Below are 21,814 nucleotides of genomic sequence, written 5' to 3'. Positions count from 1 at the left end.
TATATATATAAATATATACATATGCATGATTCACGTATACATACATATATATGAATATATGTATTTGTACGTATGCATTTTGTAATTTCTAATTTTATTTAATTGTATAATGAAAATGTGGTCCAAATGAAAGGAAGAAAAAATGCATTTTGTTATAGATATTTATCTTGTTTCAACACTCATAATTAACATTCCAGAACAAATTGTATAATAGAATAAAATTAAATATTAAAATAATTGTTTTACAAATAAGATAATTTACATTAGATCGCATTTATTTATAAAATTTACGTAATTTTCTTGCGACGATTAAATTTATTTCATGTAATCATAAAAGTAGTGCGAATCTTCCATTAAATTTTTAATTTCTATTTTTGTATGTGATCTATTTTTCTACTTGGAATATATTACACACAATATGTGTATCAAAATAAGAATGAAAATAAGTAATTAATGCAAAACATTGACAGATACACATTACAGTTTGCCTTCCTCTGAATATTAAATATGCAGATTAATTTTGGGCATGGTGGTGTAAAACAATATTCTTAATTTCATTTAAAAGTTGGTACAAGGATGTATAACTGGTATAAAAATAAAATTTGCCTTTTTTAAATATTGTTTTTACTTCTATAATTTTAATTATTGTCTAGAAACAAGATGAGCTTGAACATTAAGTACATATTTAAAGTTATTATATCGTTTTGGTATTATTACTAATATTTGTATTATAACATAAAAAAATATTCCAATCCTTTTAATTTTATAACATGAATAGGAATTATAAGTAAAGGAAAACTAACAACCTATATTCAAATATTAAGTTGTTGTGCTATAAATGTAGGAAGCACAGATTTTACTTTTTCACGTAAAATCTCTTGAATTTTCCACAAAAGAGTAGGCTGTATAATAAAATGCCAGTGTCCATTTCTTTTACGTTGTGCCCATTTTTGTGCTTTTAGCAAACACTTATAATAATTTACAATGTCTTTATCCTTCATCATTAACTTCAAGGAATTTTCCCTTATTGTACCAAAACCAACTTTTGTTAATTCTTCACCAATTTTTATATGTTCCTGTACAATTTACAATTATGAATTTTTATTTTGAAAAATGAACATACTTAATGATTGTTTTTTACCTGATTCTGTTGCATAGACACTATACAGCTCACATATTCTTTCTCTTTGACTAAAGGTATAAAAGTCACCTCCTTCCCACAAACAATTGTTTGTAACCAACTAATACCTAAATGTAAACAGTAATTAATGTTAGATACTTGCAAATATTTGATCACTACTTACCATTAGCTGTTACATCAAGACCAGCTATTTTAATTGGTAAATGTTTTGAATTATTCAATCGAGGCAAAGGTATTAATGGCTTGTGATCAACCATTAGAAGTGTACCACAAGTAGGTTCTATATGCATTACAATACCTCGAAGTGGAATTTTTTTGCGTAAAAAGCGAGATGGTATGCTGGATGGTTTTCTAAATTTAGCAAACTAAGGATATAATAATAAAAAATATAAAATATGGAACTGTGTAAAACGTTATTGTCATATGTTATGTTATACATACAGGTTTAATTTGATAGAGTGCAATTGCTAAACTTATACTAGCGATTCCATAACTGAAAACCTAAAATTAAAATGAATAGATATAATTTATTATCTGAAACAAAATGTAGGTTAGAGCGTACCTTCACCGTATTAGTATCGGTTTCATTAAAAATTATGAACCTGTTAAAAATATTTGGCTCTTTCTGTGGTATCATTGTTTTCCTTTATTAATTTTTTTCGTATCCACTATATACTATAATATCTGCAACAAGAACGTACAAAAATATCTTACCGAGTACACACTTAACGAAGCATTTGATCATCAGTATTTTTACATAAATTCACAAAATTATTAAAAACGTGAAATAAATAATATTAACATACTTTTATGTTGAAAATTTAACTTCACAAGTACATTTATTTAAAATATAAATTTGCATATCAGAACAAATAATATGTGGTCATATCAATAATTAAACGAAATGATAACTGAAAGTAAAAAATATTGTAAATAAATGATAGGATGTAATGTTTCATTCACTTTTTGTATATAAGTACAATTGTATGTAATATGAAATAATTTATAAATTCTGTTAATAATTATAAATCCAATTTATAGACAAACTTTTTAGTTTAGTTTCATTCTTCACTTTCGTTTACTCATATTCGCACGTGTTGACATGCGTGATCGGTACTCTACGCTGACATCACATCTTAGCCAAGGTGACAGGCAGAGGTATTAGAAAGATCGTCAGTATAAGTTTTTCGTCGAATGTATATAATTAACAATACATCGTATTATAAAAGTAGATAATTCGTGAAAAAATAATCGAACAATTGAGGATTTGCAATATATTATAAGAATGTTTCGTGACGGTCAATATTTGGAAGTAATTAAGGTATCTGAATCAACAGCTGTTAACAGCTGTTAATAGACGATTTTTGATCTATATAAGTAAAACAGAAGCTGTGTTCGTAGGCTTCAGATAATTGTTTAGCTACGGCTGTTGTTACTGTTCAAGAGAAGACTATAAAAATTAAAGAGAAAAAAGTTTCAACTAATAAGTGGCTTGATCTTGAGGATTGGGCGGCACTGTACAAAATTTTGGAGAAGGCAATTTTGCGTAATTTTGGAACGGAAGGATCGCTTCAGGATTTTAAAAGAAACAAATGGAAAAAGTCTACTCGACAATTAGAAGTCACGTAAGTAGTACTGTTTTATATTTCAATTCTACTTAGATCATACTGTGTTATTTAATAAACATATATATTTATTTGTATAAAATATGTACCTTTTTTATATGCTTAGATTAATTTTTGGAATTACATAAAAAATTTGTACTTTGCTACATTACGATTAAAAACATATGTATGCATGCCAGTGGCAACATCACAATGTTTAATTATTAATAGTTATTTATACAGACATGTTTATAAATCATAGATACATGTTCGAGGTACCAGAAAGTGTAAAAGACGTTACATCGTTACCTACAATTAGAGTGTACGTGTCTCCCGCAAAAAGAAAATCGGGAAAAACGGAATTACTTAAAACAGTGTCAGAAAAGGAAGAAACTCGTGATCGAGCGACAGAAAAAACTACCGTTCACACGCACCAAAAAGATAATGGCAATACTTCACCAAAGAAGTCAGAAAATAATGATATAATGACGAAAACATCAATTGATACGAAAAATGATAGAACCAAAAGATATTTACCAATTGAGTGTCTAGAAAATGATACGTTAGAGGAATACGTGCCAGACGCACCCGTGACAAAAAAGTTATGCGCGAACTTGAACTACATACCGAGCCGGAAAAGTACGTTGGAACAGATCCAAGTATTTTCAAATGAATACTCTCCTATGGTATCGGATAATAAAAGCATAACGGAAGTAGTTCGATATGTTCCGAATTCCATGGATTTATCAAAGATATCTTACGAAACATACGAACCGAGTACTACGGCTTTAGTAAATCATCCTGAAGAGTACGTTCCTAATTCAAAAGGAATGAAAACTTCTGTTGAGGAATATTATCCAGATTTTACTAGTAAATCGATGAAATTTGACAATAGTTATGTGCCGTCGAGTGTTCACTTGACTAATGAAAATTCTAAAAAACTATTGGACCAGTCACAAAAAACTACAATTAAAAAAATACACGTTGAGACAAAAAGAAACAATAACGAAGCGAAATATGGACCTGTACACTTAAAATATTTATAAAAAGAACATGCAAAAGAATATAAAAATCAAAATACAATATTATTTGTAATAAATACAAAATACAAATATCTTTTAATCTTATAATAGAATACAATATCATCTTACTGTACAATGAATATAATTTTAATAACAAGATTATATTTTCAGTAAAAATATTTGTTTATTATTACTTAGTGCTCCTTTATTGATGTATGAGTTTGTCTTTAACGATCATTATCTTCAGTTTCCGAAGTTGGATCTTCAATTAAATTTTTGATCAGTTCTAATTTGGGTTCTTCTTTTTCTTGTTTGATACCTTCCTGTTCGTCATCCATTTGATTAAGTTCTTCATCATCTGTATCATCATCTGCTCCAGGATGAGCAGGAACTTTATGAGATGGACTATTAGGTGTTTGTACCATACCTGGTTTTTGCCATACCTTTTGTGACTCCTATAATTTATAATAAAAAATATCGAATATCACTTTTCTAAGTTTTCATAATTTGTATAAGTATAATGAAAAGTCTCTTACCTTCATACCGCTAACTTTTTCTATATAATAATCATAGACAAATTTAGCCATATGTGGCATGTCTTCAATTTCCATTGGTGGAGTAGTTAGAATAACATCGTTAAGTCTTTCTGTAGGATAATGTTCTTGAGGGAGAAGCTGCAGCTTCAATGGTCTTTGCATTAACTGAGCAAATGCAGGTGTTAACTCAAAGCAGTTCTTAAAAAGGGAGACTCTAGCAAAAACGTAAAGACCAAGACGTGCTCTTGACATGGCAACCACTAATCGCCGTGCATCTCGTAAGTGACCTACAGCACGGGTTTTTACGAGAGACAGTAATATGTAATCATTTTGTTGACCCTGATATTTATCAACTGTTGTTACTTTATTTGGCCGACCTATTAAAGGATTACTTGCGCATCTTATATTTATTACGTCCCTTATTAAATGTTTTTGCCCATTATATGTGGTTAATATACTAATTTTGTCAGCTGGATAACCAAGAAGACGCATATACATAAATACAGCCACGCAATACTCAGCTTCTGCAAGATTTTGATAGAAGTAAGCACTGGGTTCGCTTTCTCCAACTCCGTTAAAATCTTCGACATTGATGAGTTGAAAGTCATATAAGAATCCAGCATTTGCTACCAGGTACTCTGGACTATTTTCCACGTGAGCAAGATTACCCAATTTTTTGTAACGCCAATTATATAGATTGCAGATGCTAGGTCTTGCACGACCTTGTCCATCAAGGTCTACCGTGGGTACACCCAATCGAACAAATCTCGCAAAAAGAGATTGTTCCATATTTGAATATTTTTGAAAAGCCATATTTTTAATTACTGGCGGCAATTGATGATGATCTCCTATCATTATCCAACGTTTCAATCGATTATATCCATCTTGTGGATTCTGTAATAGTAATGGTATAAAAGTTTCAATTTCTAAGATTTGTGCAGATTCTTCCATAAGAATATTGTCGTATTTAAATCCCATGTCTACAAGTTCACGTCTCTTAAGAGCAGCATGAGTACAAGTCATAGCGATAACCTTTGCTTCTTTAACTAACAAATATTTTGATCGGTCTAAGCCGGATCGTAATAATTCAAAAGCTCTAAATTCCTCTAACTGAGCAAAGATCCGCTCTATATATCTGCAAATCAATGCTTAATTAAAATTTAATTGTAAATATAATTTACTACGTAAAACCTTATATAATAAAAATATACCGGAAACAACTGCGTGCTATTTCAAGATCTTCTTCAAAATTATTCCGCTTAAATAATGGTTTTGGTGCATTATCAAAGAATTTGTGAAATGGAAATTCTTCATCAATGATAAAAGCAGGAAGTGAATTGTTTCCTATCCCTTGCCTTTGTTTAATTCTGGTTTCAAAACGTTCCCATCTTGTCAGTATTTGATACATAAAAAAGTGTCCTGCTGTTTCACATGTATAGGCTACATCACCTTTTACATTTAAAGATTCCTGAAAATATGAACTTTATGTATCTTAGATACATGTTGACATCATAGGTAAACGCATATCTACATATTATAAATTACGAACCTGTAATCTTTGAACTTCCATTAAAAGATCCAAACGTTTAGCTAAAACATAATTAACCCTACCGTATCTGCTAAAATCTTTTTCAGTTTCTAATGCTTCCTCTCCATGACCAAGACGCAATAAATGTCTTTCGTCGATATCAAGTGCCATAATTTTCTCAAAAAGTTGATTGAGAGCCTGATTAGAATGTGTAACTATAAGTGTTCTTTGATTGGGAAAATTATGATAAAGATTTGAAATAATTTGAACAGCAACATCTGTTTTTCCTGTACCAGGTGGACCCACAACAAGAGTCAATCCTGGTTGCATACCAGCACGAATTGCTTCGACCTGTGTTGGCGTAAAAGGAATCTGATTTCTGGAATAAAATTATATGTGATATTAGAATGAAATATAACCATTATTATATTAGAAAAATAAGAATAAACTGAAATGCTTTTGTACTTCTTCGGTTCGTTAGCTTTGTAGGGACCTCTACTAGGTGGCACGTGAGGTTCGACTCTGATAATTTTCCTTACTGGTTCATTATTATGTTTTGCAAGTACATCTTTAAACGTTAGGCGAAAAGGTCGTACTAATTTCGATTCATCATTAGTAGGAATTTTAATCTCATACTGCGGAAAACTAGATTTCAAGTGATTTATGTCAAGAAATGTGTCGTTAAAATCCATCGTTGCAATCTCATTTGACATTCTAATAAAGAATTAAAAAGATACAATTATAAATTAAAGATATAAAATATATTTAACCATGATATTAGTTTATATTTCAAGCATAATATATCTTCTAACATACCTAGAATACCGAGCCGCGCCAGGATCACCATATCCAAGAATTATATCGTGAAGCCAATCGGGAACAACGCATTCTGTATTCATAAGCTCCCTTATCGTTTCCAAAACTGCTTTGAAGTTATTCTCTTTCGGTTTACGTCTCATTATAATATTAAAGCTTTCATATACATCCTCGCCACCGTGACTAGCGTTGTCCATATCGATTCTATATTGATTGCAATCTAGCCAAACTCTGTATGTTCGAGTATCTCCAGGTAAAATTGGTCGCGGTTCAGGACCATCTTCGATTACTCTACCATTTGAATCTAGCATACCTTCAACTTCGCAACCTCGAACGGTTGTTAGTCCAACTTGTGGGACAAAAGGTAGTTTATGACTATATTTCGTACCTACGTTAAAGTATTGAGTTAATCGTTTATTTTCATTATACAAAAACACAATAAAGATAATCAAAATTATTCGACAAGATTGTACCAATTGGATTTTGAGGCTTAACCGTAATAAGAAAGCAGACATCGTGTTTTCGGAGATTTTCCCATTCAGATTTAATCTCTTTACGAACACTCAAATTTATCGTGACATCAGCACGTACTCTGGATGGTCTTTTCTCGCCAATATTTGGCTTTGCTACTTCAACCACAGCAAATTGTGTAATTGGCTGAGCCATTCTGGCCCAACCACCAAAGTAAACACCACCATCTTCAGCGCGCCTAAATAAAATAAGAAAAATAATTATTAATCAATTCTTTAAAGACTCCATTTTATTAGAAGAAGGTTGACTTACCAAGGGCTCAATCTGCTTACAGCATCTTCAATATCCTGACGTATTTCATCTGGGAATAATTCACATTGTTATTTCGAGAATTATGTTATCGTTTAAGAAATCATATGTATTCTATACATACAGGTAGATTCAAGCCGGAAGAGATTGAAGTTTCTTAATAAGTAATCGTGCAGCGTAAGAAATTGCAAGTTTAACTTCGGTAGAGCCAAACAACCTTCGCCAGAAAAATATTCCGTTGGTACGATGCTTTCATTCCAAATAATTTCTTCTGTCGGATAAAGAGGCATTTCGTTGAGTTCCTCCAACTGGGAAGCTCTACGTTCGTGACGTGAAATCTGAAATTTTATTTTTACATTATCATCATAATTAAATCTACGTTCTTCTTCTCTGTTATTTCTTTATTATTATTCTTTTATTCCAACTTACTAAAAGTTCTCGAAGAAAATCTATGTCATATCGATACCAGTTTTCTTCCTTTTCACGTTCCTCCGACGGTACCAGATTCAGATAGCTCCCGATTGATCTTAACTTTTCTTGACTAAAAATATTAAAGGAATTTGTGAAGGATTTGTCATTTGTACGAAGAATGTACAATAAATGATAAAAGAAATATGAAGACATTACCTGAGCAAACCGAAATGTTTATAAAGTGCCTCCCTCGTGTCGACGCTCGCCACATTTGCTAACGCAAAACTTCGTAAGTCCAAGAACTTCGCGAATACCGCTTTCTGCGCAGAGTTTTCATTTTTGTTTGTTCGTTTATGCTTTTCTACTCCTTCGGCTTTAGTACGCGAACACCGACCTTGACGACAACGTTAATGACTTGACAAATGATAATGGATAAATCGAAAACTTGAACTCTATTTCCGCGTTAAAATATTAACCAACGTCAAACGAATACGTTTTTTTTTTTCATTCTTCAACGCGAAAATGCATTTTACCATTAATTTTAAATTATTCTATTCTAATACGAAAAAAAAGACAAAAAAATTTGCTCTCGAAGTAATTTTTTAAGCGTTCGCAGTATGTGTTACATTTGATACCTGAAGCGAAGTAATCTTCGTGTAATGTAATTGTGTCATATCGTGATCAGTGAGGGGATCACCACTTTCCTCGTTGATCTCGAATCTGGCGTAGAATTTCAACATCTCTAACAGCTGTAAACGAAAGGACAAACAAAATCATCATTAAAATTATTTTCACGAGTAAATACGTAGATTGACGACAACTCAGAGATACATAAAGCGCATTATCATGGTTCACTAGCATTAACTATTCGCAAATAACTTCCGTTTGTTATAATTAATCTATTTGTCCGATGACTGATTTCCTTAATTTTCTTTCCACACTTTTTACAGATAAACATTTTATAGTTCGATCTAATCGTTCCATGTTTATCTCGATGCAAGCTAATGAGACAACAGGACAATTAACTATTCCCAGCGGCGAAAAAGTATTACGCAAAAAAAAAATCTAAAGCATGTGTGAGAGACATGCTTTAGCGTCAATTAATATTCCGAGTAGCACGTTTCAAAATGGATTAAAATTTCCATTGTTCAAGGTGGTGTGAATAAGCACAAGGTTATGTTATGTATGGTGAAACTCTGTCTAAAAAAAAAAAATAAAAAAATGTAATTCACAAATATATGTCTAGTATACATTGAAGATTCTATGAATAAAATTACCATAGCATTAGTCTCTAAATCATGTATGATAGATGATAAAATCTACTTTTATTCTATAGCGCATTCAGAATCTCTATTCTATTCTTCGAGCTAAACTGATTTGTCATTTCTCTTGTAACAAAGCTATGAAAAATTTTCAAAAAATACGAAATAAAAATTTAACAGAATAAAATTATAACAGGGATTTAAAAAAGGACGAAAACGTGAAGTACGTATGTTCCACATAGCCGTGGTGAACTGTGGAACCAGAAACGCAACACAGTGGGAGAGGATCGTGCTATCGCCGAGCGGGTAGTATCGAAACTTCATCCACGATTGTTCAGTTCCACGCGCAACGCAACAGTGTCAACGTGACTCTCTCTATCTCTCTCTCTCTCTCTCTCTCTATTCACCTCTTCTTGATTGTTCAAGTTCAACTTTATTCGCTGATAGCTTGAAAAATCTGTTCGTACGAAAGGGAATGGATGAAGTAGTGACCATAAAACGGTGAACTGCTTTTTTCATTGTGAATATAATCGGTGGTATTTTTGTATCACGTTGTTACACCGATTTTCCTTAAGTTCGAGATGCAACTGAGAAAAAGGAACACTTGTTGAAACTGCTCGTTATAACATCGAACATTTATAGAATAAGGAAAAGCAGGATAATGTTATGTACGTAGTAGCACGTTTCCACACATTGTTTGACAGGACAAATATCTTAAACCAAGTATAAACAACGGAGGATTGTGAATTTCTCGAGATCTTATCTGTTTTGAATCTTTTCGTCAAATAAGAAAAGTACAAGTAGTTCTTTGAATATTATCTACGGTGAAGAAAGCACGATTGATTGATGTGAACAAGAACAATTAACTAACTGTGGTCACGGTGAATTTCGCGAGAACAAGCTGATTTCTCCAGCGGACGAAGAACGAAGAAATGCGGTAACGTGATACTTGAAATAATGTTGCTGGACGTGAGCTACAACAGGCACTCAGGCACGTTGCTAGCCAAAGGTGCGTAAACCTCCGCCGTCTGGATCATTTTTTGCTCTTTGTTTATCCTCGTGTGCATATTCGACCCGAGTGTATTGAAACTGGGTCGATAAAAATGATCAACGAGTGCATAATCCCTTGTTTATCGACGATTGTCAACGCCGTATCTCCATGATTTATTTTTCAATCTTTTTCAAACTTTCTTATGATTTATTTATTCGAATATAGGATTCGAAAGATAATTTAAGGAATGATAATATTTGACAATTTGAATAAGGTGAACGATCAAAGTGTACATAATGAATACGTGCAAATTTTACGTATTTCGGTAAGAATTCTTGTTTACGATAGACATGCACACAAACATACGTACGACTTGAAAGATCGTCAGAAAAATCGCCCGTTCGAAATGCCCAGTATTTTATAGTTAACTCAAGGAAAAGGAACACGAAATCTTATTTGCTAAAACATCGATTGCATCACGCGAGAAATCAAACAGAAAAATTTACATGTTTATTTCTTCTCTTGGGGCATCAAAGTGCGGGCAATAAAACAAGCAAAAAAAATCAGAATCATAGATACGCGCTATGTATGTTTCCATATACGTCTATGTAGGAAATAACGTGAATTATCGCCAATGTTTACACATTCATGGTGTGATCTTCGAGTTATAAACTACTTTCATAACGAAATCTCTTCGATAAATAGAAATAGTAACGCGTGATTTCGTGTTCGTCACATGAATTCTGAGAACTTTTCATTCACCAGTGTTTCACGTCGAAAAAAATATCTGGCAGTATCGAACGATAATGTGTCATTCAGAGATACGTAAATTCTCGAATATATTTGATTGATTGGCAAGTAAACACTGTAAACAGTATACTTCGTTACTCTCTCAGCGTTATTGGATGAATCGAATTCGAGGACGTAAGTAATGTCGAGGTAATCGTGAAAAATAAAAGAACTGCACGAGGTGCACGTGGGCCCAATGAAAAAAGCGGCTGTGCGTGAGTGCAGGCATTAAGGCAGCTAAGAGAAGAAGAAGAGAGCGTATAAAGAGCAACCCGGCTAACAGAAACGTCCCTTCATCCTCTCAATGCGACCGTTTCGTGCTGCACGTGCGCAGAACAATCCGCATTAAACTGGGTTACGACCAGCGAACTGCGTTTCTTTACAAACGATGAATCTCTCTGTGTGTCGGTATAGAATTGCCGATAAGGGAGACAATTTTCTGCAATATACCATCGTATCTTATCGTAACAGGAATTAATCATTTTTAGAAATATATTATTTCTGTCTTCTTTTTACACGATCACGTGTTCCTTTCGATAAAGCGTCGACCAGTAAAAGGTTTTAATATTAAACTAACTCTCATTTCACCAACCTGTCACTTATCTAAAATACAATCCGACCAAGCTTAATGATTTCGTCGATTTATTACTCATTTAGCTACCAGATCGATACACATCGATTAAAAGAGTATATCGATATACTGCAGCGATAAGAAAATATTGGAAATCGCTGTGGCAATCGTGACGATGCACACGAAATCCCGTTTTAAGCCTCCTGCCGGTGTAATACAACCAATCATCGATACTAAATGTCACCATTTGTCACGAATGCAAGTTTCAAGTAAAACAACGAAAAAAGGAAAAAATGCGTCTCATTTCATGTTGACAGAATATATAACGAAATACTGTTTTTTTAATCTTTGTTTATGTACACGAGGAATCTATGGCAAGAATGATTGAAAATTTCATGGAACGATTATAAATCACCAAGTAGCATCGATTCGAGTGCTCTCTAATCTAATCTGTTGATCTAATTTCCATTGAATAATGATAATATCACAGCCAAGTGTACGTGATTGAAGTGGTGTTATTCCTTTCAGGGTTCCTATGGATCAGTCTATTAGCTTGGACAATTTCGTTAAGCTATGCGGACGACGTGAATTGTTGTCCAGAGGGCTCGATGTTCCAGCCGTTGATGAACTGTTCCGACGGTTTAAAAATTCGTCTCACATGTTCGTCCGGTAGTTACCAGATCAATCCTGACGCCACTCCCACCGACAATTTCACGATAATCCAGGAATACGGCAAATCGTGGTTACAGTTTACGGAAACGGAATACGAGAAAATCCCAGCGAACAGGTTAATGATTCATTTCAGTTTCACCTGGATTCCCAATATCCCTTTTAGAAAGCTAAGTCCACGTCAAAAGGGACTTAACGTAGATAATCTTTCGGCAATCAACGTAAATGTGAAATTCGAGATTTGTAAGATTTAACAATGCTTATTTTTCAATCTCAGTATCTACCATTTCTTGTTCCCCTACATACATATATTGTATATAGAAAAGAGAATCCTTTTGTAGACGTGCCTTTGATCATTTCAAATTTCACTATTCATTCCATTTTCGACAAATATTTCTACTGTGATCTCAGCTTATGAATAGACCAATTACGCGTGTACCCTTCTAGAATATTTGACAAACGTTTAATTTCATTGAATATTCCAGTTTCTGCGTGGCAGAGCGGGACAACGGCTCACGGATCGCATTCATATGCTTCGAGCCTGAGTATTACAGCAGCCCGACGATATGGAAAGATACGCTATTCTGCATTCTCGGCATCATATCGGCTATATTTTTAATTGCCACTTTGGCGGCATACGTTTTACTACCGGAGTTAAGGGAGGTGCAAGATAAGGTGATGATGGCCGTAGTGACGTCACTAGCGGTCAGCTACATCGTCCTTTCCATTCAGAATCTGAGACCGCAGAAGGACGGAGATTATACGATATGTATCTCTCTGGGTACGAAAATGCTAATGGATTCACGTCTTATACACTATCGAATAGTTTCATTAATAATTTATCGATCCCTGTAGGATTCATTTTGTATTTCGGATTTATGTCTGTTTTCTTCTGGCTGAATGTCGTCTCCTTTAACATTTGGAGAACAGTCTGGTAAGTGGTTCGAAAATATTTTATTAGAAGAAGAGAAAAAGAAAAGGAAACCATCTGAATTTCATTTCTTTAACGAATCGTTCTTTCTTATTTAGGTTCGATCGTTTCGTAATCAAAGATAAAATACTTTTTTTCATCTATTGTGGGATCGGATGGGGTGGACCGATATGCTTTCTAATAGTAGCCCTAATTACTCATCATATAGACGGAAATCATTTGAAGCCAGGTTTCGGAGAGCAAACCTGTTGGTTCAGCGGTAAGTTCGATACCCATACGATGGTTTAAATATTTACGACAGTCTCTTTTATTTTGTTTCTTTTTTATTACTACTTTTACAACGTTTACAATCATCGACGTTTCACTTTTCGGCAGGTCCTAAACAAATGTGGGCGTACTTTTACGGGCCAATTGCTATTTTATTGACGTTAAATATTATCTATCTGGGATTAACCGGCTGGCGATTGTGGCATCAGTATCGTGATAACAACAAGTTACGAGGGAACAAGTTACGAGCACTACGTTGTAAATGTCTACTTTACGTCAAACTGATATTCGTCATGGGTATCACATGGATCTTCGAAGTGCTCTCCTTCGCTGATCTTTCTAAAAATGATTTCTGGTAATTAGCATGTACCTCTATTCTTCGATTTGTTTTTTTTTGCAGCGAAATTAATCGTGAATCCTTTCGAGGAACATTATCTTTTCCGGGAAAAAAAAAAAAAAAGAAATTCATCGATCTCGGTAATTTATTTTAAATTTTTATTTTCGATGTTACATTTAGGATAGTGACGGATATTCTGAACGCGTTGCAAGGCTTCATAATATTCCTTCTATTGGTGGCGAGACGTAAACGTGTAAGGAAATTACTGGCTATGAAGAGACCTTGCGGAATAGGCTTTCCAAAATCTTGGGCAGCCGTTGACGACGAGGAGTGCGAAGAAGAGCTATCCGAAGAGTGTGACGAAGAGCTACCCGAGGAAGTTGAATTGTCGCAAAATGACGAGTCTCCATAAGAACAGTTTTTCGTTAATAGGCTAGAAAACGTGATGTACGATATTTTTCTTTTTTTGTTTTGTATTTTTAAATATCAATACGTTTGATTAGTCGAAAGTAATCACGGGTAATGACAATAATGTAAGGAACTGTTCTTATTTAATGTAACGTAATCGTACAAAAGGTCGTATAGAATATTCAATATTCTTCTACTATTTGTCTAATCGAAATAACTTTTATACTGCAATCATATTATTCATAATCTCGAACGAATTGTCGGGACTATTATAATAGAAATTATAATAGTAATTATTTAAGAATCTCTATAAAGCATCGTCGAAAAACGAGTCACGTGTCAATTATCTTGTAAATTATTATCATGCGACTGATCGTTATCGATTGTGATTTGTTGTTTTTTTTTTTTACCGATCCGCGGATTAGCTACGTAAAGTCGTTGGTGTTGCGCTTCGGCAGGCTCGTCAAAATTCCAACGACTCATAGCGGTGATTTCGCATAATCACTTTATTTTTTTCCTTCAGAGACGTTCGTACCATACAAACTTTCTTATTCTAGTCGACTGACGCGGCATCTCTTCCGGTACGTCAATTCACCTTAAATTACACGTACTTCTGACGTCTTTTAGCCATAAAGAAAAAAAAAAGTACCAGTCGACGCGCACACCACGAACATTTAAACGTTGTGCCTTCCAAGCATACGAAACACTCATCACAGGTCATCCTTTTTTTCAACGTGAACGTTTGAAATCGAGAGAATATATTTTATAACAGCAAACAAAAAAGGAACATTGTATAAAAATAACAGAAAAGAATTAATTAAAAAAAATTGATTCTTACTTTTATACATCCTACTATAAGCGTTAAAAATCGTGTGTTAATTTCGATTTCACTTCGTTCAAGAGTGTCAATTTTTTGAGAAATTAAAGCTATTAAGTTTTTGAATGGAAGTGAATCATTCGAAACGAATTTTCTACGGGTTTAGAGAAATCTACGGTGTGAAAAAGAAACTGATCGATGAGCGTTGCCGCGCCAGAATCGCACTTCTTGCGTGAAACTATTACGATGATTAAACAAGGCGATGTGCGCGAGCAATCAAATAGTCTGTTCAATAAAGACGTGATAAACGAGAATGCTGCGAAGGAACAACGACGTATTGAATGACTACCCACACGTTACAATGAGTAATACGTCCATCAGTCACTCAGAGATGAGAATTCACATTGACGTGCATGACACACAATTGCAACGCAACGTTTTGCACACATCGATGACACAACGTGTTACTGATCAATATTTTAGTTACGCTAAGGGTGTTACAGTGGGAAACGCGAAACTTTTTCATGCTTGACAACCGCTCGTGTGTAATATGATTCTTGCAGCTTAATTTGGATTACGAGGAATTTTGCGCTTAGATTGTAATCGGCGAACGAATCAAATTTGTCTATAAAAATTATTGTTTGTAAATTAATCTTATATAATATATTTCTGTGTTTATTTGAAATTTTTGATTCGTTATTTGTAAGATACTTATATTTGTATACTGAATAGATGCGATAAGTTGATTTGTATAAGCAAATGTGTAAATAATAAAATGATCAAAGTACACATCTTTGTGTGTGTGATAATTTATTACTTCTGTGAAAGGAAATTTCGTGTTAGCTAGCCTTTTGGTTAAAATGCACAGAATCAAGTTGCACTTTTTATCTGTTGCGACCAAGACTTATAATTAAAACCACAGTGGAAGGAAAAAGTGGGAAAACGAGAAACGTGGGATAGTTTCAAGGACGAAACGATTGTGCAATAAATATACATACATATGTACGTGAAAGAATGGGGATATAAACACGAATAACAAATCGACGATTAATCTTATTAATTCATCACAAAAACACCAATAAGATATTACACATTGATCATACTATAAATATTCAATACACGGCGGATAATAGTAACCATAACAGGTCAGACTAATATTATTCAAGTGCAGCAAAGACATGACCGTCAGAAGAAAACAGATTCATACGGAGTAAACGAGAAAGGTAAAGATGGGTAGATCGAGGTGGGGGAAGAAGCGAAACGATGAGACAGCCGCAGAAGAGGGGGAAAAGGGAGAAAAAGAGAGTGAGTACGTGGCGAGCGAGCGATCGAGAGAACGAACAAATGAAAGAGAAGGAGTGAGATAAGAAGATAGTGCAACAGAGAATGGGAATAGGATGCGATGGCGGCGGCGGGTATGGCAGGGGTAAGTCTTGCTAGGCGGGCAACCCGCTGGTGGCATTGGCAGGTATGGCGATGAACACACGAGAAGTTTGTCGTCGCGTTGCGATGAACGAGTGAATAACAACGCCTTCGAGGTGTAACTGTGGCCCTCGCGAAATCGATCACAAGCAACGCTACACAGCTACTACTGAAAGTTGGTTAGTGAATGCAAACCAATGTTGAAGAAACAGAAATACGAGTGTAGGAACGGTGCCGATTCAATGACATGTATTATCTCGTGTGTGCGTTGCTTATCATTATCGGTACACTGGGGGCGAATCATCCCCGAATCGTTTACGCGAGCACCGACGTCAAGACGGATTTGATCAGCGTCGCCAAGTGTTGTGAGCCAAAGGAGATTCTCGTCGACGACACGTGCACGCCATTGACGGAAACGAATGAAACGGTGTGGCGACCTGAATTTGTGGACGAGGTGAACGGTATATCAAAAAATAGACCGCTTACGCCGAATTATCAATTGAAAATCGGAAGACCCAAGTGTCAGTCTAACGAGCATCAATGGAACGTGTATCATTATCGATCCGGCGAAGATCGCCTCGCGATATTGACAACTGGTGTGTTGCGACACTACACCACCGATTTGACAAAGAGAAAGCACGCACACGGCAGTATTTATGGATTTGATGCTCTGGATTCAATGGATGAGGATGATCTCGAAACGGTGTCTATTCATTATGATTATCAATTCGGACATTATTGCGCTGACAAAGCAATTTTGAGCAGAGACCGACTGGTAGCGACGTACGCAATGATCTGTGTACCCGACGTAGTCGTCGGCTGGACCGATACAAATTACTTGATGAAACACGCGATCGATCCTACCTTCCATGCAATATCAATAGCCAGTTATCTGGTAGTCGCGGTTGTCTATTTCGTTCTACCACAGCTGCGTGATCTTGTGGGAAACATGATAACTAGTATGACTCTGTGCCTTATAGCCAGTCAATGTGCTTCTACGGTCAGAATCTTCACGGAATTCGGCAATCACGTCAGTTTCATGATTGCCGGTACGAATGTAAAATATTTTCTCAATTCGATAGAAATTTGAATAAAATGATCAATTAAATTTGAATTAAATTTAAAATATTTTAATACTGAAGAGCATTTAAAGAATTTCTTACAAAAATACTTTTTTTTTCCAGATACCGTCATGTATGTCTCGCTGCTAGCTGCATTTTTCTGGTTGAATGCTTTGGGTTATTACGTATGGAGCACTTTTCGTTCACGAAATGTATTTCTAAGAGTAACTGATGGCAGAAAATATTGTTACTATTCCACGTATGTCTGGAGCTCGACGGTTTGCATAGCAGGCACAGCGATTTTCGCACATTTCGCCTTAGAAACTATTAAACCCCTTGTTAACGGAACGATGTATCCGCCTCAGGAAACAATCGGTTGGCTCGGTATTTCCGTGTTATTTACGTCAATCGTGTTTACGATAATGGTCGATTTATGCTTCGTTTTAACAACCGCGAACAGAATAAAACGGATGAGCACATACGGTCGAATTCATCATAAAATGAAATACAGCTTTAGAATGTTTATTTTTTTGTTCGCAATAATGAGCACTGGTTGGTTATCGTTACTGATGTCGCGCCTGAATTACGATGCATTAGAATATTGTCACATAATTATTAACTTGCTTCAAGCAATTTTAATATTATACGTTTGTGTGTTTGGGCAAAGGAGAGTTACATTCTTACTTGGTAAAACATGTAATTGTTGTAATTCAGGAGAAAATATCGAGGGACTTGACTGGGGCGAAGAAATGACTGCCATCAATGCGGGATATTAAAAAGACTTTTATAAACTTCCTAGGTGATTACGATTCAATACGAAAATTGAAATTATTTTACTTCATGACTGAGAACATTGTGTTTTGCATTTCTTTACATTTTCGAATATACATATCAAACGAAAAGCATATCTAAAATAATGCTCTATGACACTAAGAGCAACTGCATGATGAAACATATTATTGATCACGTAAACAGTATTAATTACTTCATTGTTTGAGACATAGAAATTTCAAATTATCTATTCAGAATATCAATTTACCTATTTTAAGTATTTAACATTTATAATCATATGTGCCTTGGAACAAAATTACTTTTGCCTTACGAAAATGTGCACTTGTATAGACTATTCAATTAATTTATCATATAAGATATAAATAACATTTCATACATATTCTCATTGCATTTATCATTTTTTAATAAAAATGTCATCTTAAAAAGACTTTTTTACTTTTTACTATTCATGTAGTATTTATATTTGTATAGATATATGACTTTTGTATAAAACATGTATCATTTTCATAAAATCAATTTCAATATAATCTTTTGAAATATATCAGTTTGTTGCTTCTATTTATACAAATGGATTGTAGGATGCTACTTACCTGACCAAATAATCCACCTTCAGGACGATGTAATAAATTAGATAACTGACATCTCACTACCAAGTGACAATCATCCATAACAGTGTTAAAAAAACGTCTTGTCGGTAATAAAGCTTCTAAATCTATTACTAGTTCCAGAAATCTTTCACAATATCTCACTTTATCTGGTAAAAGTGGACCTGTTGATAAACAAATACCAAATTGTAACATTCTAACATAAACGTTTTCAAATTATATGAAATTAAGTACATTTTTATATGCTTCAATTTACCTTCTTCTGAAATTGTTTCCAATATTGTCATAAATTTTATCATCAATCTGTGCAAAAATTTACGTTCCCATTCTAATTTCTCTTTACACTCAGGATTGTCTTTTTTCCTTATAACTTTCCAGTACTTTCTCCACTTTGGATATTTTCTAAATTCCAATTCTCTACGGCCTTGCTGCAGTGAAATCCACATAGATAATGAAACAAGTCTTTTTACTTCTTCTCGAACTAATGACACTTCCATTGAATTAAAACAATGATTTAAAAAAACAATTAATGCTGTTTGTTCTTTTAAATCAAAATCCATTATACTCTCTTCAAGACATGCTTCTAAAACTTTTTGGAAAAACTCTGGAAAATGTTTTGGATTCTTCTCAAATGCCTCCCAAACCTGAACACGTTCTCTAAACTTTTCATTAACCATGACAACAATGGACATAGTATGAGCACGAGTTGCAATTTTTGAATTATAATTTGGCCATAGAAAATTTTCTAAGTATTGACTAAATTCTAACATCATGATTCTTCGAATAGAAAATTTAGATGCACATATTTCTTGAATATAAATATCTTCTACTATTTGTGAATTGAATGGAAGATGTGAATCCATAGTATGTGGTGCCCAATACTTGTTTGCAAGCTATAATAAACACAAAAGTCATGTATGTATATATTTGTATTGTATAATAAAAAGAGATTACTAAATAAGTTTAACAAAATACATACCTGAGTTATTCGATCAGCATTAATCTGCTCCACTGTTGGAGCAGGATTATTACTTTTAACTGTTGCGCCGTTTTGATTCTCCATGTTACTTTTTATTAATTACTTAATGTTCATAACATAACCTGAATCAACTAATAAATGTTAAGATTAAGGTTAAGGTTCAAAATTAACCAATGTTACACATGATAACAAATAACGTACACACCTTCGTAATACAACGTACACAATTATTTTATATCATATTATTTATTTTACTACTTTTTTAAATAAATTTGTATTTACTATTATTATTCACATCCTCTAACAACTATCCATCACACATGATTTTAGACGAAATTTTTATATTTTCATAACGCACAGTTTTGCGATTGTTGATTGGTTAAAATGAAGTTTCAATCATTTCATTGGTTAAAAGAAAATACAATGTACACCACGTGTATTTGAAAGTGAAGAGTCACATACCTTTGGTAGGTTTACAATTATTAATTAGTTTGTGATTTAATATAAGTACATCTATGAAAATAGAATTTAAGATAACAGAATAAGGATTACTTCATACATATATTCTTTTTTGATACATAGTAAGTATTTTTCTTGTACGCTTTACTGTGCAGTTCATTGTTTTGTTAGCAGCTAAAAGAATTAACGTTCATTTTTACAAACGTGTAACGCTTAAATTCGATTTGAATATTTATCTTGAATGAGAATATTGTATACATTTTTAAATATAATTTATAATATCATAGCAACTTATTGCATCTTATCAAGTACCGTATATTCTTAAAATTCGTTTATAAATTAGATGCTGACAATTTTTAGAAACAATATTCATTCACAAGTGCAAAAAATTCTAATGTCGAATTTAAGAAAAACGAAAGCAAGACGTGGCAGTGATTCAGTAGATGTTAAACCTAAAAGAATCAAGCTATCAAATGAGAATAATCCAGAGGTAAAGAACAATAGTGATTCAGTAAATGTTAAACCTAAAAGAATGCAGATATCAAGTGAGAATAACCCAGAGAGAGATAACAACAGTGCAATAAGAAATGATGCAGCACTTGAAGATATTGCTGATCAATTATTATCATTAGAACGTAATTTGGCTGTTGAGTTAGGGAAAATTACATTCCATTTGCCTGTAGAATATATTTATAGTCCACTTGAATATGCCTTTAATATACATACTATGTATGTACAAAAATATTGTTCTACTGTCAAAAAAATATTGTTTCTTGGAATGAATCCTGGTCCTTGGGGTATGTCTCAAACTGGTGTACCATTTGGAGAAATAAATATGGTTCGTGATTGGTTAAAAATCTGTGGACCTGTAGGAAAACCTGCCAAAGAGCAACCAAACAGAAAAGTAACTGGATTTCAATGTACACGCAGTGAAATCAGTGGAAAAAGATTATGGGGTCTTTTCAAAGAATTATGTGGAAATCCTGAAAAATTTTTTCAACATGCATATATACATAATTATTGTCCTATTGCATTAATGAATAAAAAAGGCTGCAACATCACACCAGCAGAAATAAAGGCAATATTCATCTTTTTCATACAATAATATTCATATACTAAAAGTTATATATTTTTAGGGAGCAGAAATAAATTTAGTACATTCTGCTTGTGACAAGGCTTTAGCAGAAACAATTAAAATTTTAAAAGCTGAAATTATTATTGGCATTGGTGGATATGCAGAGAAACGAGCACAACTTGTAGTTCAAAAGTACAAACTACCTGTTAAGGTAATTGTAAAACCTTTATTTCATAAATTTTATTTAAAGAAGTGTAAAAGAATATTTTATTTAAAATTTTTCGGCAAAGGAATAATTTGAGCTGTAAAATTTAAGGGTAGAAAATACACATGTTTATGGTTTATGTTTTTAGGTCTTATGTCTACCACATCCAAGTCCACGTGCTGCAAATAATACAAATTGGAATGAAAAAGCAACAAAAAAGTTGAGTGAGTTTGGATTACTTGAGTGTTTTACAGATTAGATTTATATTATATTAGAATAAGGATACTTTGTCAAAAAAAAAAGAAAAAAGAAATATTTTTGTTTGTTCTCAGTATA

General features: G+C 33.6%; 6 protein-coding genes across 7 annotated transcripts; 4 read left to right on the top strand and 2 right to left on the bottom strand.

Annotated features, from left to right (window-relative positions):
- Positions 1-812: 812 nt before the first annotated feature.
- On the bottom strand, positions 813-1,820 carry LOC108577427. The gene is made up of 5 exons (XM_017940571.1): positions 1,704-1,820; positions 1,583-1,642; positions 1,305-1,506; positions 1,142-1,248; positions 813-1,076 (listed from the first exon to the last, which is right to left on the bottom strand). The coding sequence occupies exons 1-5, from the start codon at positions 1,776-1,778 to the stop codon at positions 813-815; spliced, it is 708 nt and encodes a 235-aa protein (XP_017796060.1). The 5' UTR covers positions 1,779-1,820.
- A 509-nt stretch (positions 1,821-2,329) lies between these two features.
- On the top strand, positions 2,330-3,796 carry LOC108577415. The gene is given in 4 exon segments (XM_017940560.1): positions 2,330-2,462; positions 2,543-2,766; positions 3,008-3,698; positions 3,700-3,796. Coding segments are annotated over 4 exon segments (1,032 nt in total). The 5' UTR covers positions 2,330-2,426; the 3' UTR covers positions 3,781-3,796.
- Positions 3,797-3,970: 174 nt separating this feature from the next.
- Positions 3,971-19,994, bottom strand: LOC108577450 (intron-binding protein aquarius). Its single transcript, XM_017940604.1, has 16 exons — positions 19,945-19,994; positions 19,740-19,870; positions 19,017-19,653; positions 18,746-18,924; positions 8,474-8,587; positions 8,055-8,158; positions 7,857-7,968; positions 7,552-7,765; positions 7,431-7,479; positions 7,121-7,356; positions 6,648-7,035; positions 6,297-6,545; positions 5,853-6,210; positions 5,515-5,771; positions 4,304-5,438; positions 3,971-4,222 (listed from the first exon to the last, which is right to left on the bottom strand). Exons 2-16 carry the CDS (start codon positions 19,821-19,823, stop codon positions 3,995-3,997), a joined length of 4,344 nt encoding a protein of 1,447 aa, XP_017796093.1. The 5' UTR covers positions 19,824-19,870; positions 19,945-19,994; the 3' UTR covers positions 3,971-3,994.
- Positions 9,465-14,287, top strand: LOC108577454 (G-protein coupled receptor Mth2-like). 2 transcript variants are annotated; one of them, XM_017940606.1, is made up of 7 exons: positions 9,465-10,109; positions 11,980-12,238; positions 12,606-12,901; positions 12,976-13,054; positions 13,150-13,310; positions 13,427-13,673; positions 13,836-14,287. In XM_017940606.1, the coding sequence occupies exons 1-7, from the start codon at positions 10,058-10,060 to the stop codon at positions 14,065-14,067; spliced, it is 1,326 nt and encodes a 441-aa protein (XP_017796095.1). In that variant the 5' UTR covers positions 9,465-10,057; the 3' UTR covers positions 14,068-14,287. The 2 variants fall into 2 exon arrangements, with proteins under 2 accessions (XP_017796095.1, XP_017796096.1); XM_017940607.1 differs by lacking the exon at positions 9,465-10,109 and adding an exon at positions 10,977-11,015.
- LOC108577451 (probable G-protein coupled receptor Mth-like 5) lies at positions 16,133-18,139 on the top strand. The gene is made up of 2 exons (XM_017940605.1): positions 16,133-17,351; positions 17,487-18,139. The coding sequence occupies exons 1-2, from the start codon at positions 16,550-16,552 to the stop codon at positions 18,137-18,139; spliced, it is 1,455 nt and encodes a 484-aa protein (XP_017796094.1). The 5' UTR covers positions 16,133-16,549.
- Positions 19,995-20,554: 560 nt separating the features above from the next.
- LOC108577363 (single-strand selective monofunctional uracil DNA glycosylase) lies at positions 20,555-21,737 on the top strand. The gene is made up of 3 exons (XM_017940502.1): positions 20,555-21,276; positions 21,335-21,484; positions 21,627-21,737. Exons 1-3 carry the CDS (start codon positions 20,593-20,595, stop codon positions 21,735-21,737), a joined length of 945 nt encoding a protein of 314 aa, XP_017795991.1. The 5' UTR covers positions 20,555-20,592.
- Positions 21,738-21,814: the final 77 nt, after the last annotated feature.

Source organism: Habropoda laboriosa, unplaced genomic scaffold (assembly GCF_001263275.1).
Source record: "Habropoda laboriosa isolate 0110345459 unplaced genomic scaffold, ASM126327v1 scaffold648, whole genome shotgun sequence".
Taxonomy (NCBI): domain Eukaryota; kingdom Metazoa; phylum Arthropoda; class Insecta; order Hymenoptera; family Apidae; genus Habropoda; species Habropoda laboriosa.
Note: the sequence above shows the minus strand (reverse complement) of the source record. Positions and strands in the feature narration are given on the sequence as shown.

What these genes read in the sequence shown, in the direction of transcription:
- LOC108577450 (XM_017940604.1), bottom strand. Translation starts at nt 19,823, where the DNA reads ATGGAGAATCAAAACGGCGCAACAGTTAAAAGTAATAATCCTGCTCCA. An exon ending in CGAAGATTACTTCGCTTCAG is followed by an intron (nt 8,159 to 8,473) that starts GTATCAAATGTA and finishes AACTCTGCGCAG; the next exon opens with AAAGCGGTATTCGCGAAGTT. An exon ending in AAACATTTCGGTTTGCTCAG is followed by an intron (nt 7,969 to 8,054) that starts GTAATGTCTTCA and finishes TAATATTTTTAG; the next exon opens with TCAAGAAAAGTTAAGATCAA.
- LOC108577454 (XM_017940606.1), top strand. Translation starts at nt 10,058, where the DNA reads ATGTTGCTGGACGTGAGCTACAACAGGCACTCAGGCACGTTGCTAGCC. An exon ending in AACATTTGGAGAACAGTCTG is followed by an intron (nt 13,055 to 13,149) that starts GTAAGTGGTTCG and finishes TTTCTTATTTAG; the next exon opens with GTTCGATCGTTTCGTAATCA. An exon ending in CTTTCTAAAAATGATTTCTG is followed by an intron (nt 13,674 to 13,835) that starts GTAATTAGCATG and finishes TGTTACATTTAG; the next exon opens with GATAGTGACGGATATTCTGA.
- LOC108577363 (XM_017940502.1), top strand. Translation starts at nt 20,593, where the DNA reads ATGTCGAATTTAAGAAAAACGAAAGCAAGACGTGGCAGTGATTCAGTA. An exon ending in TCACACCAGCAGAAATAAAG is followed by an intron (nt 21,277 to 21,334) that starts GCAATATTCATC and finishes ATATATTTTTAG; the next exon opens with GGAGCAGAAATAAATTTAGT. An exon ending in AGTACAAACTACCTGTTAAG is followed by an intron (nt 21,485 to 21,626) that starts GTAATTGTAAAA and finishes TTATGTTTTTAG; the next exon opens with GTCTTATGTCTACCACATCC.
- LOC108577451 (XM_017940605.1), top strand. Translation starts at nt 16,550, where the DNA reads ATGTATTATCTCGTGTGTGCGTTGCTTATCATTATCGGTACACTGGGG. An exon ending in CGTCAGTTTCATGATTGCCG is followed by an intron (nt 17,352 to 17,486) that starts GTACGAATGTAA and finishes TTTTTTTTCCAG; the next exon opens with ATACCGTCATGTATGTCTCG.
- LOC108577427 (XM_017940571.1), bottom strand. Translation starts at nt 1,778, where the DNA reads ATGATACCACAGAAAGAGCCAAATATTTTTAACAGGTTCATAATTTTT. An exon ending in CACTCTATCAAATTAAACCT is followed by an intron (nt 1,507 to 1,582) that starts GTATGTATAACA and finishes TTATATCCTTAG; the next exon opens with TTTGCTAAATTTAGAAAACC. An exon ending in TGTCTATGCAACAGAATCAG is followed by an intron (nt 1,077 to 1,141) that starts GTAAAAAACAAT and finishes TAAATTGTACAG; the next exon opens with GAACATATAAAAATTGGTGA.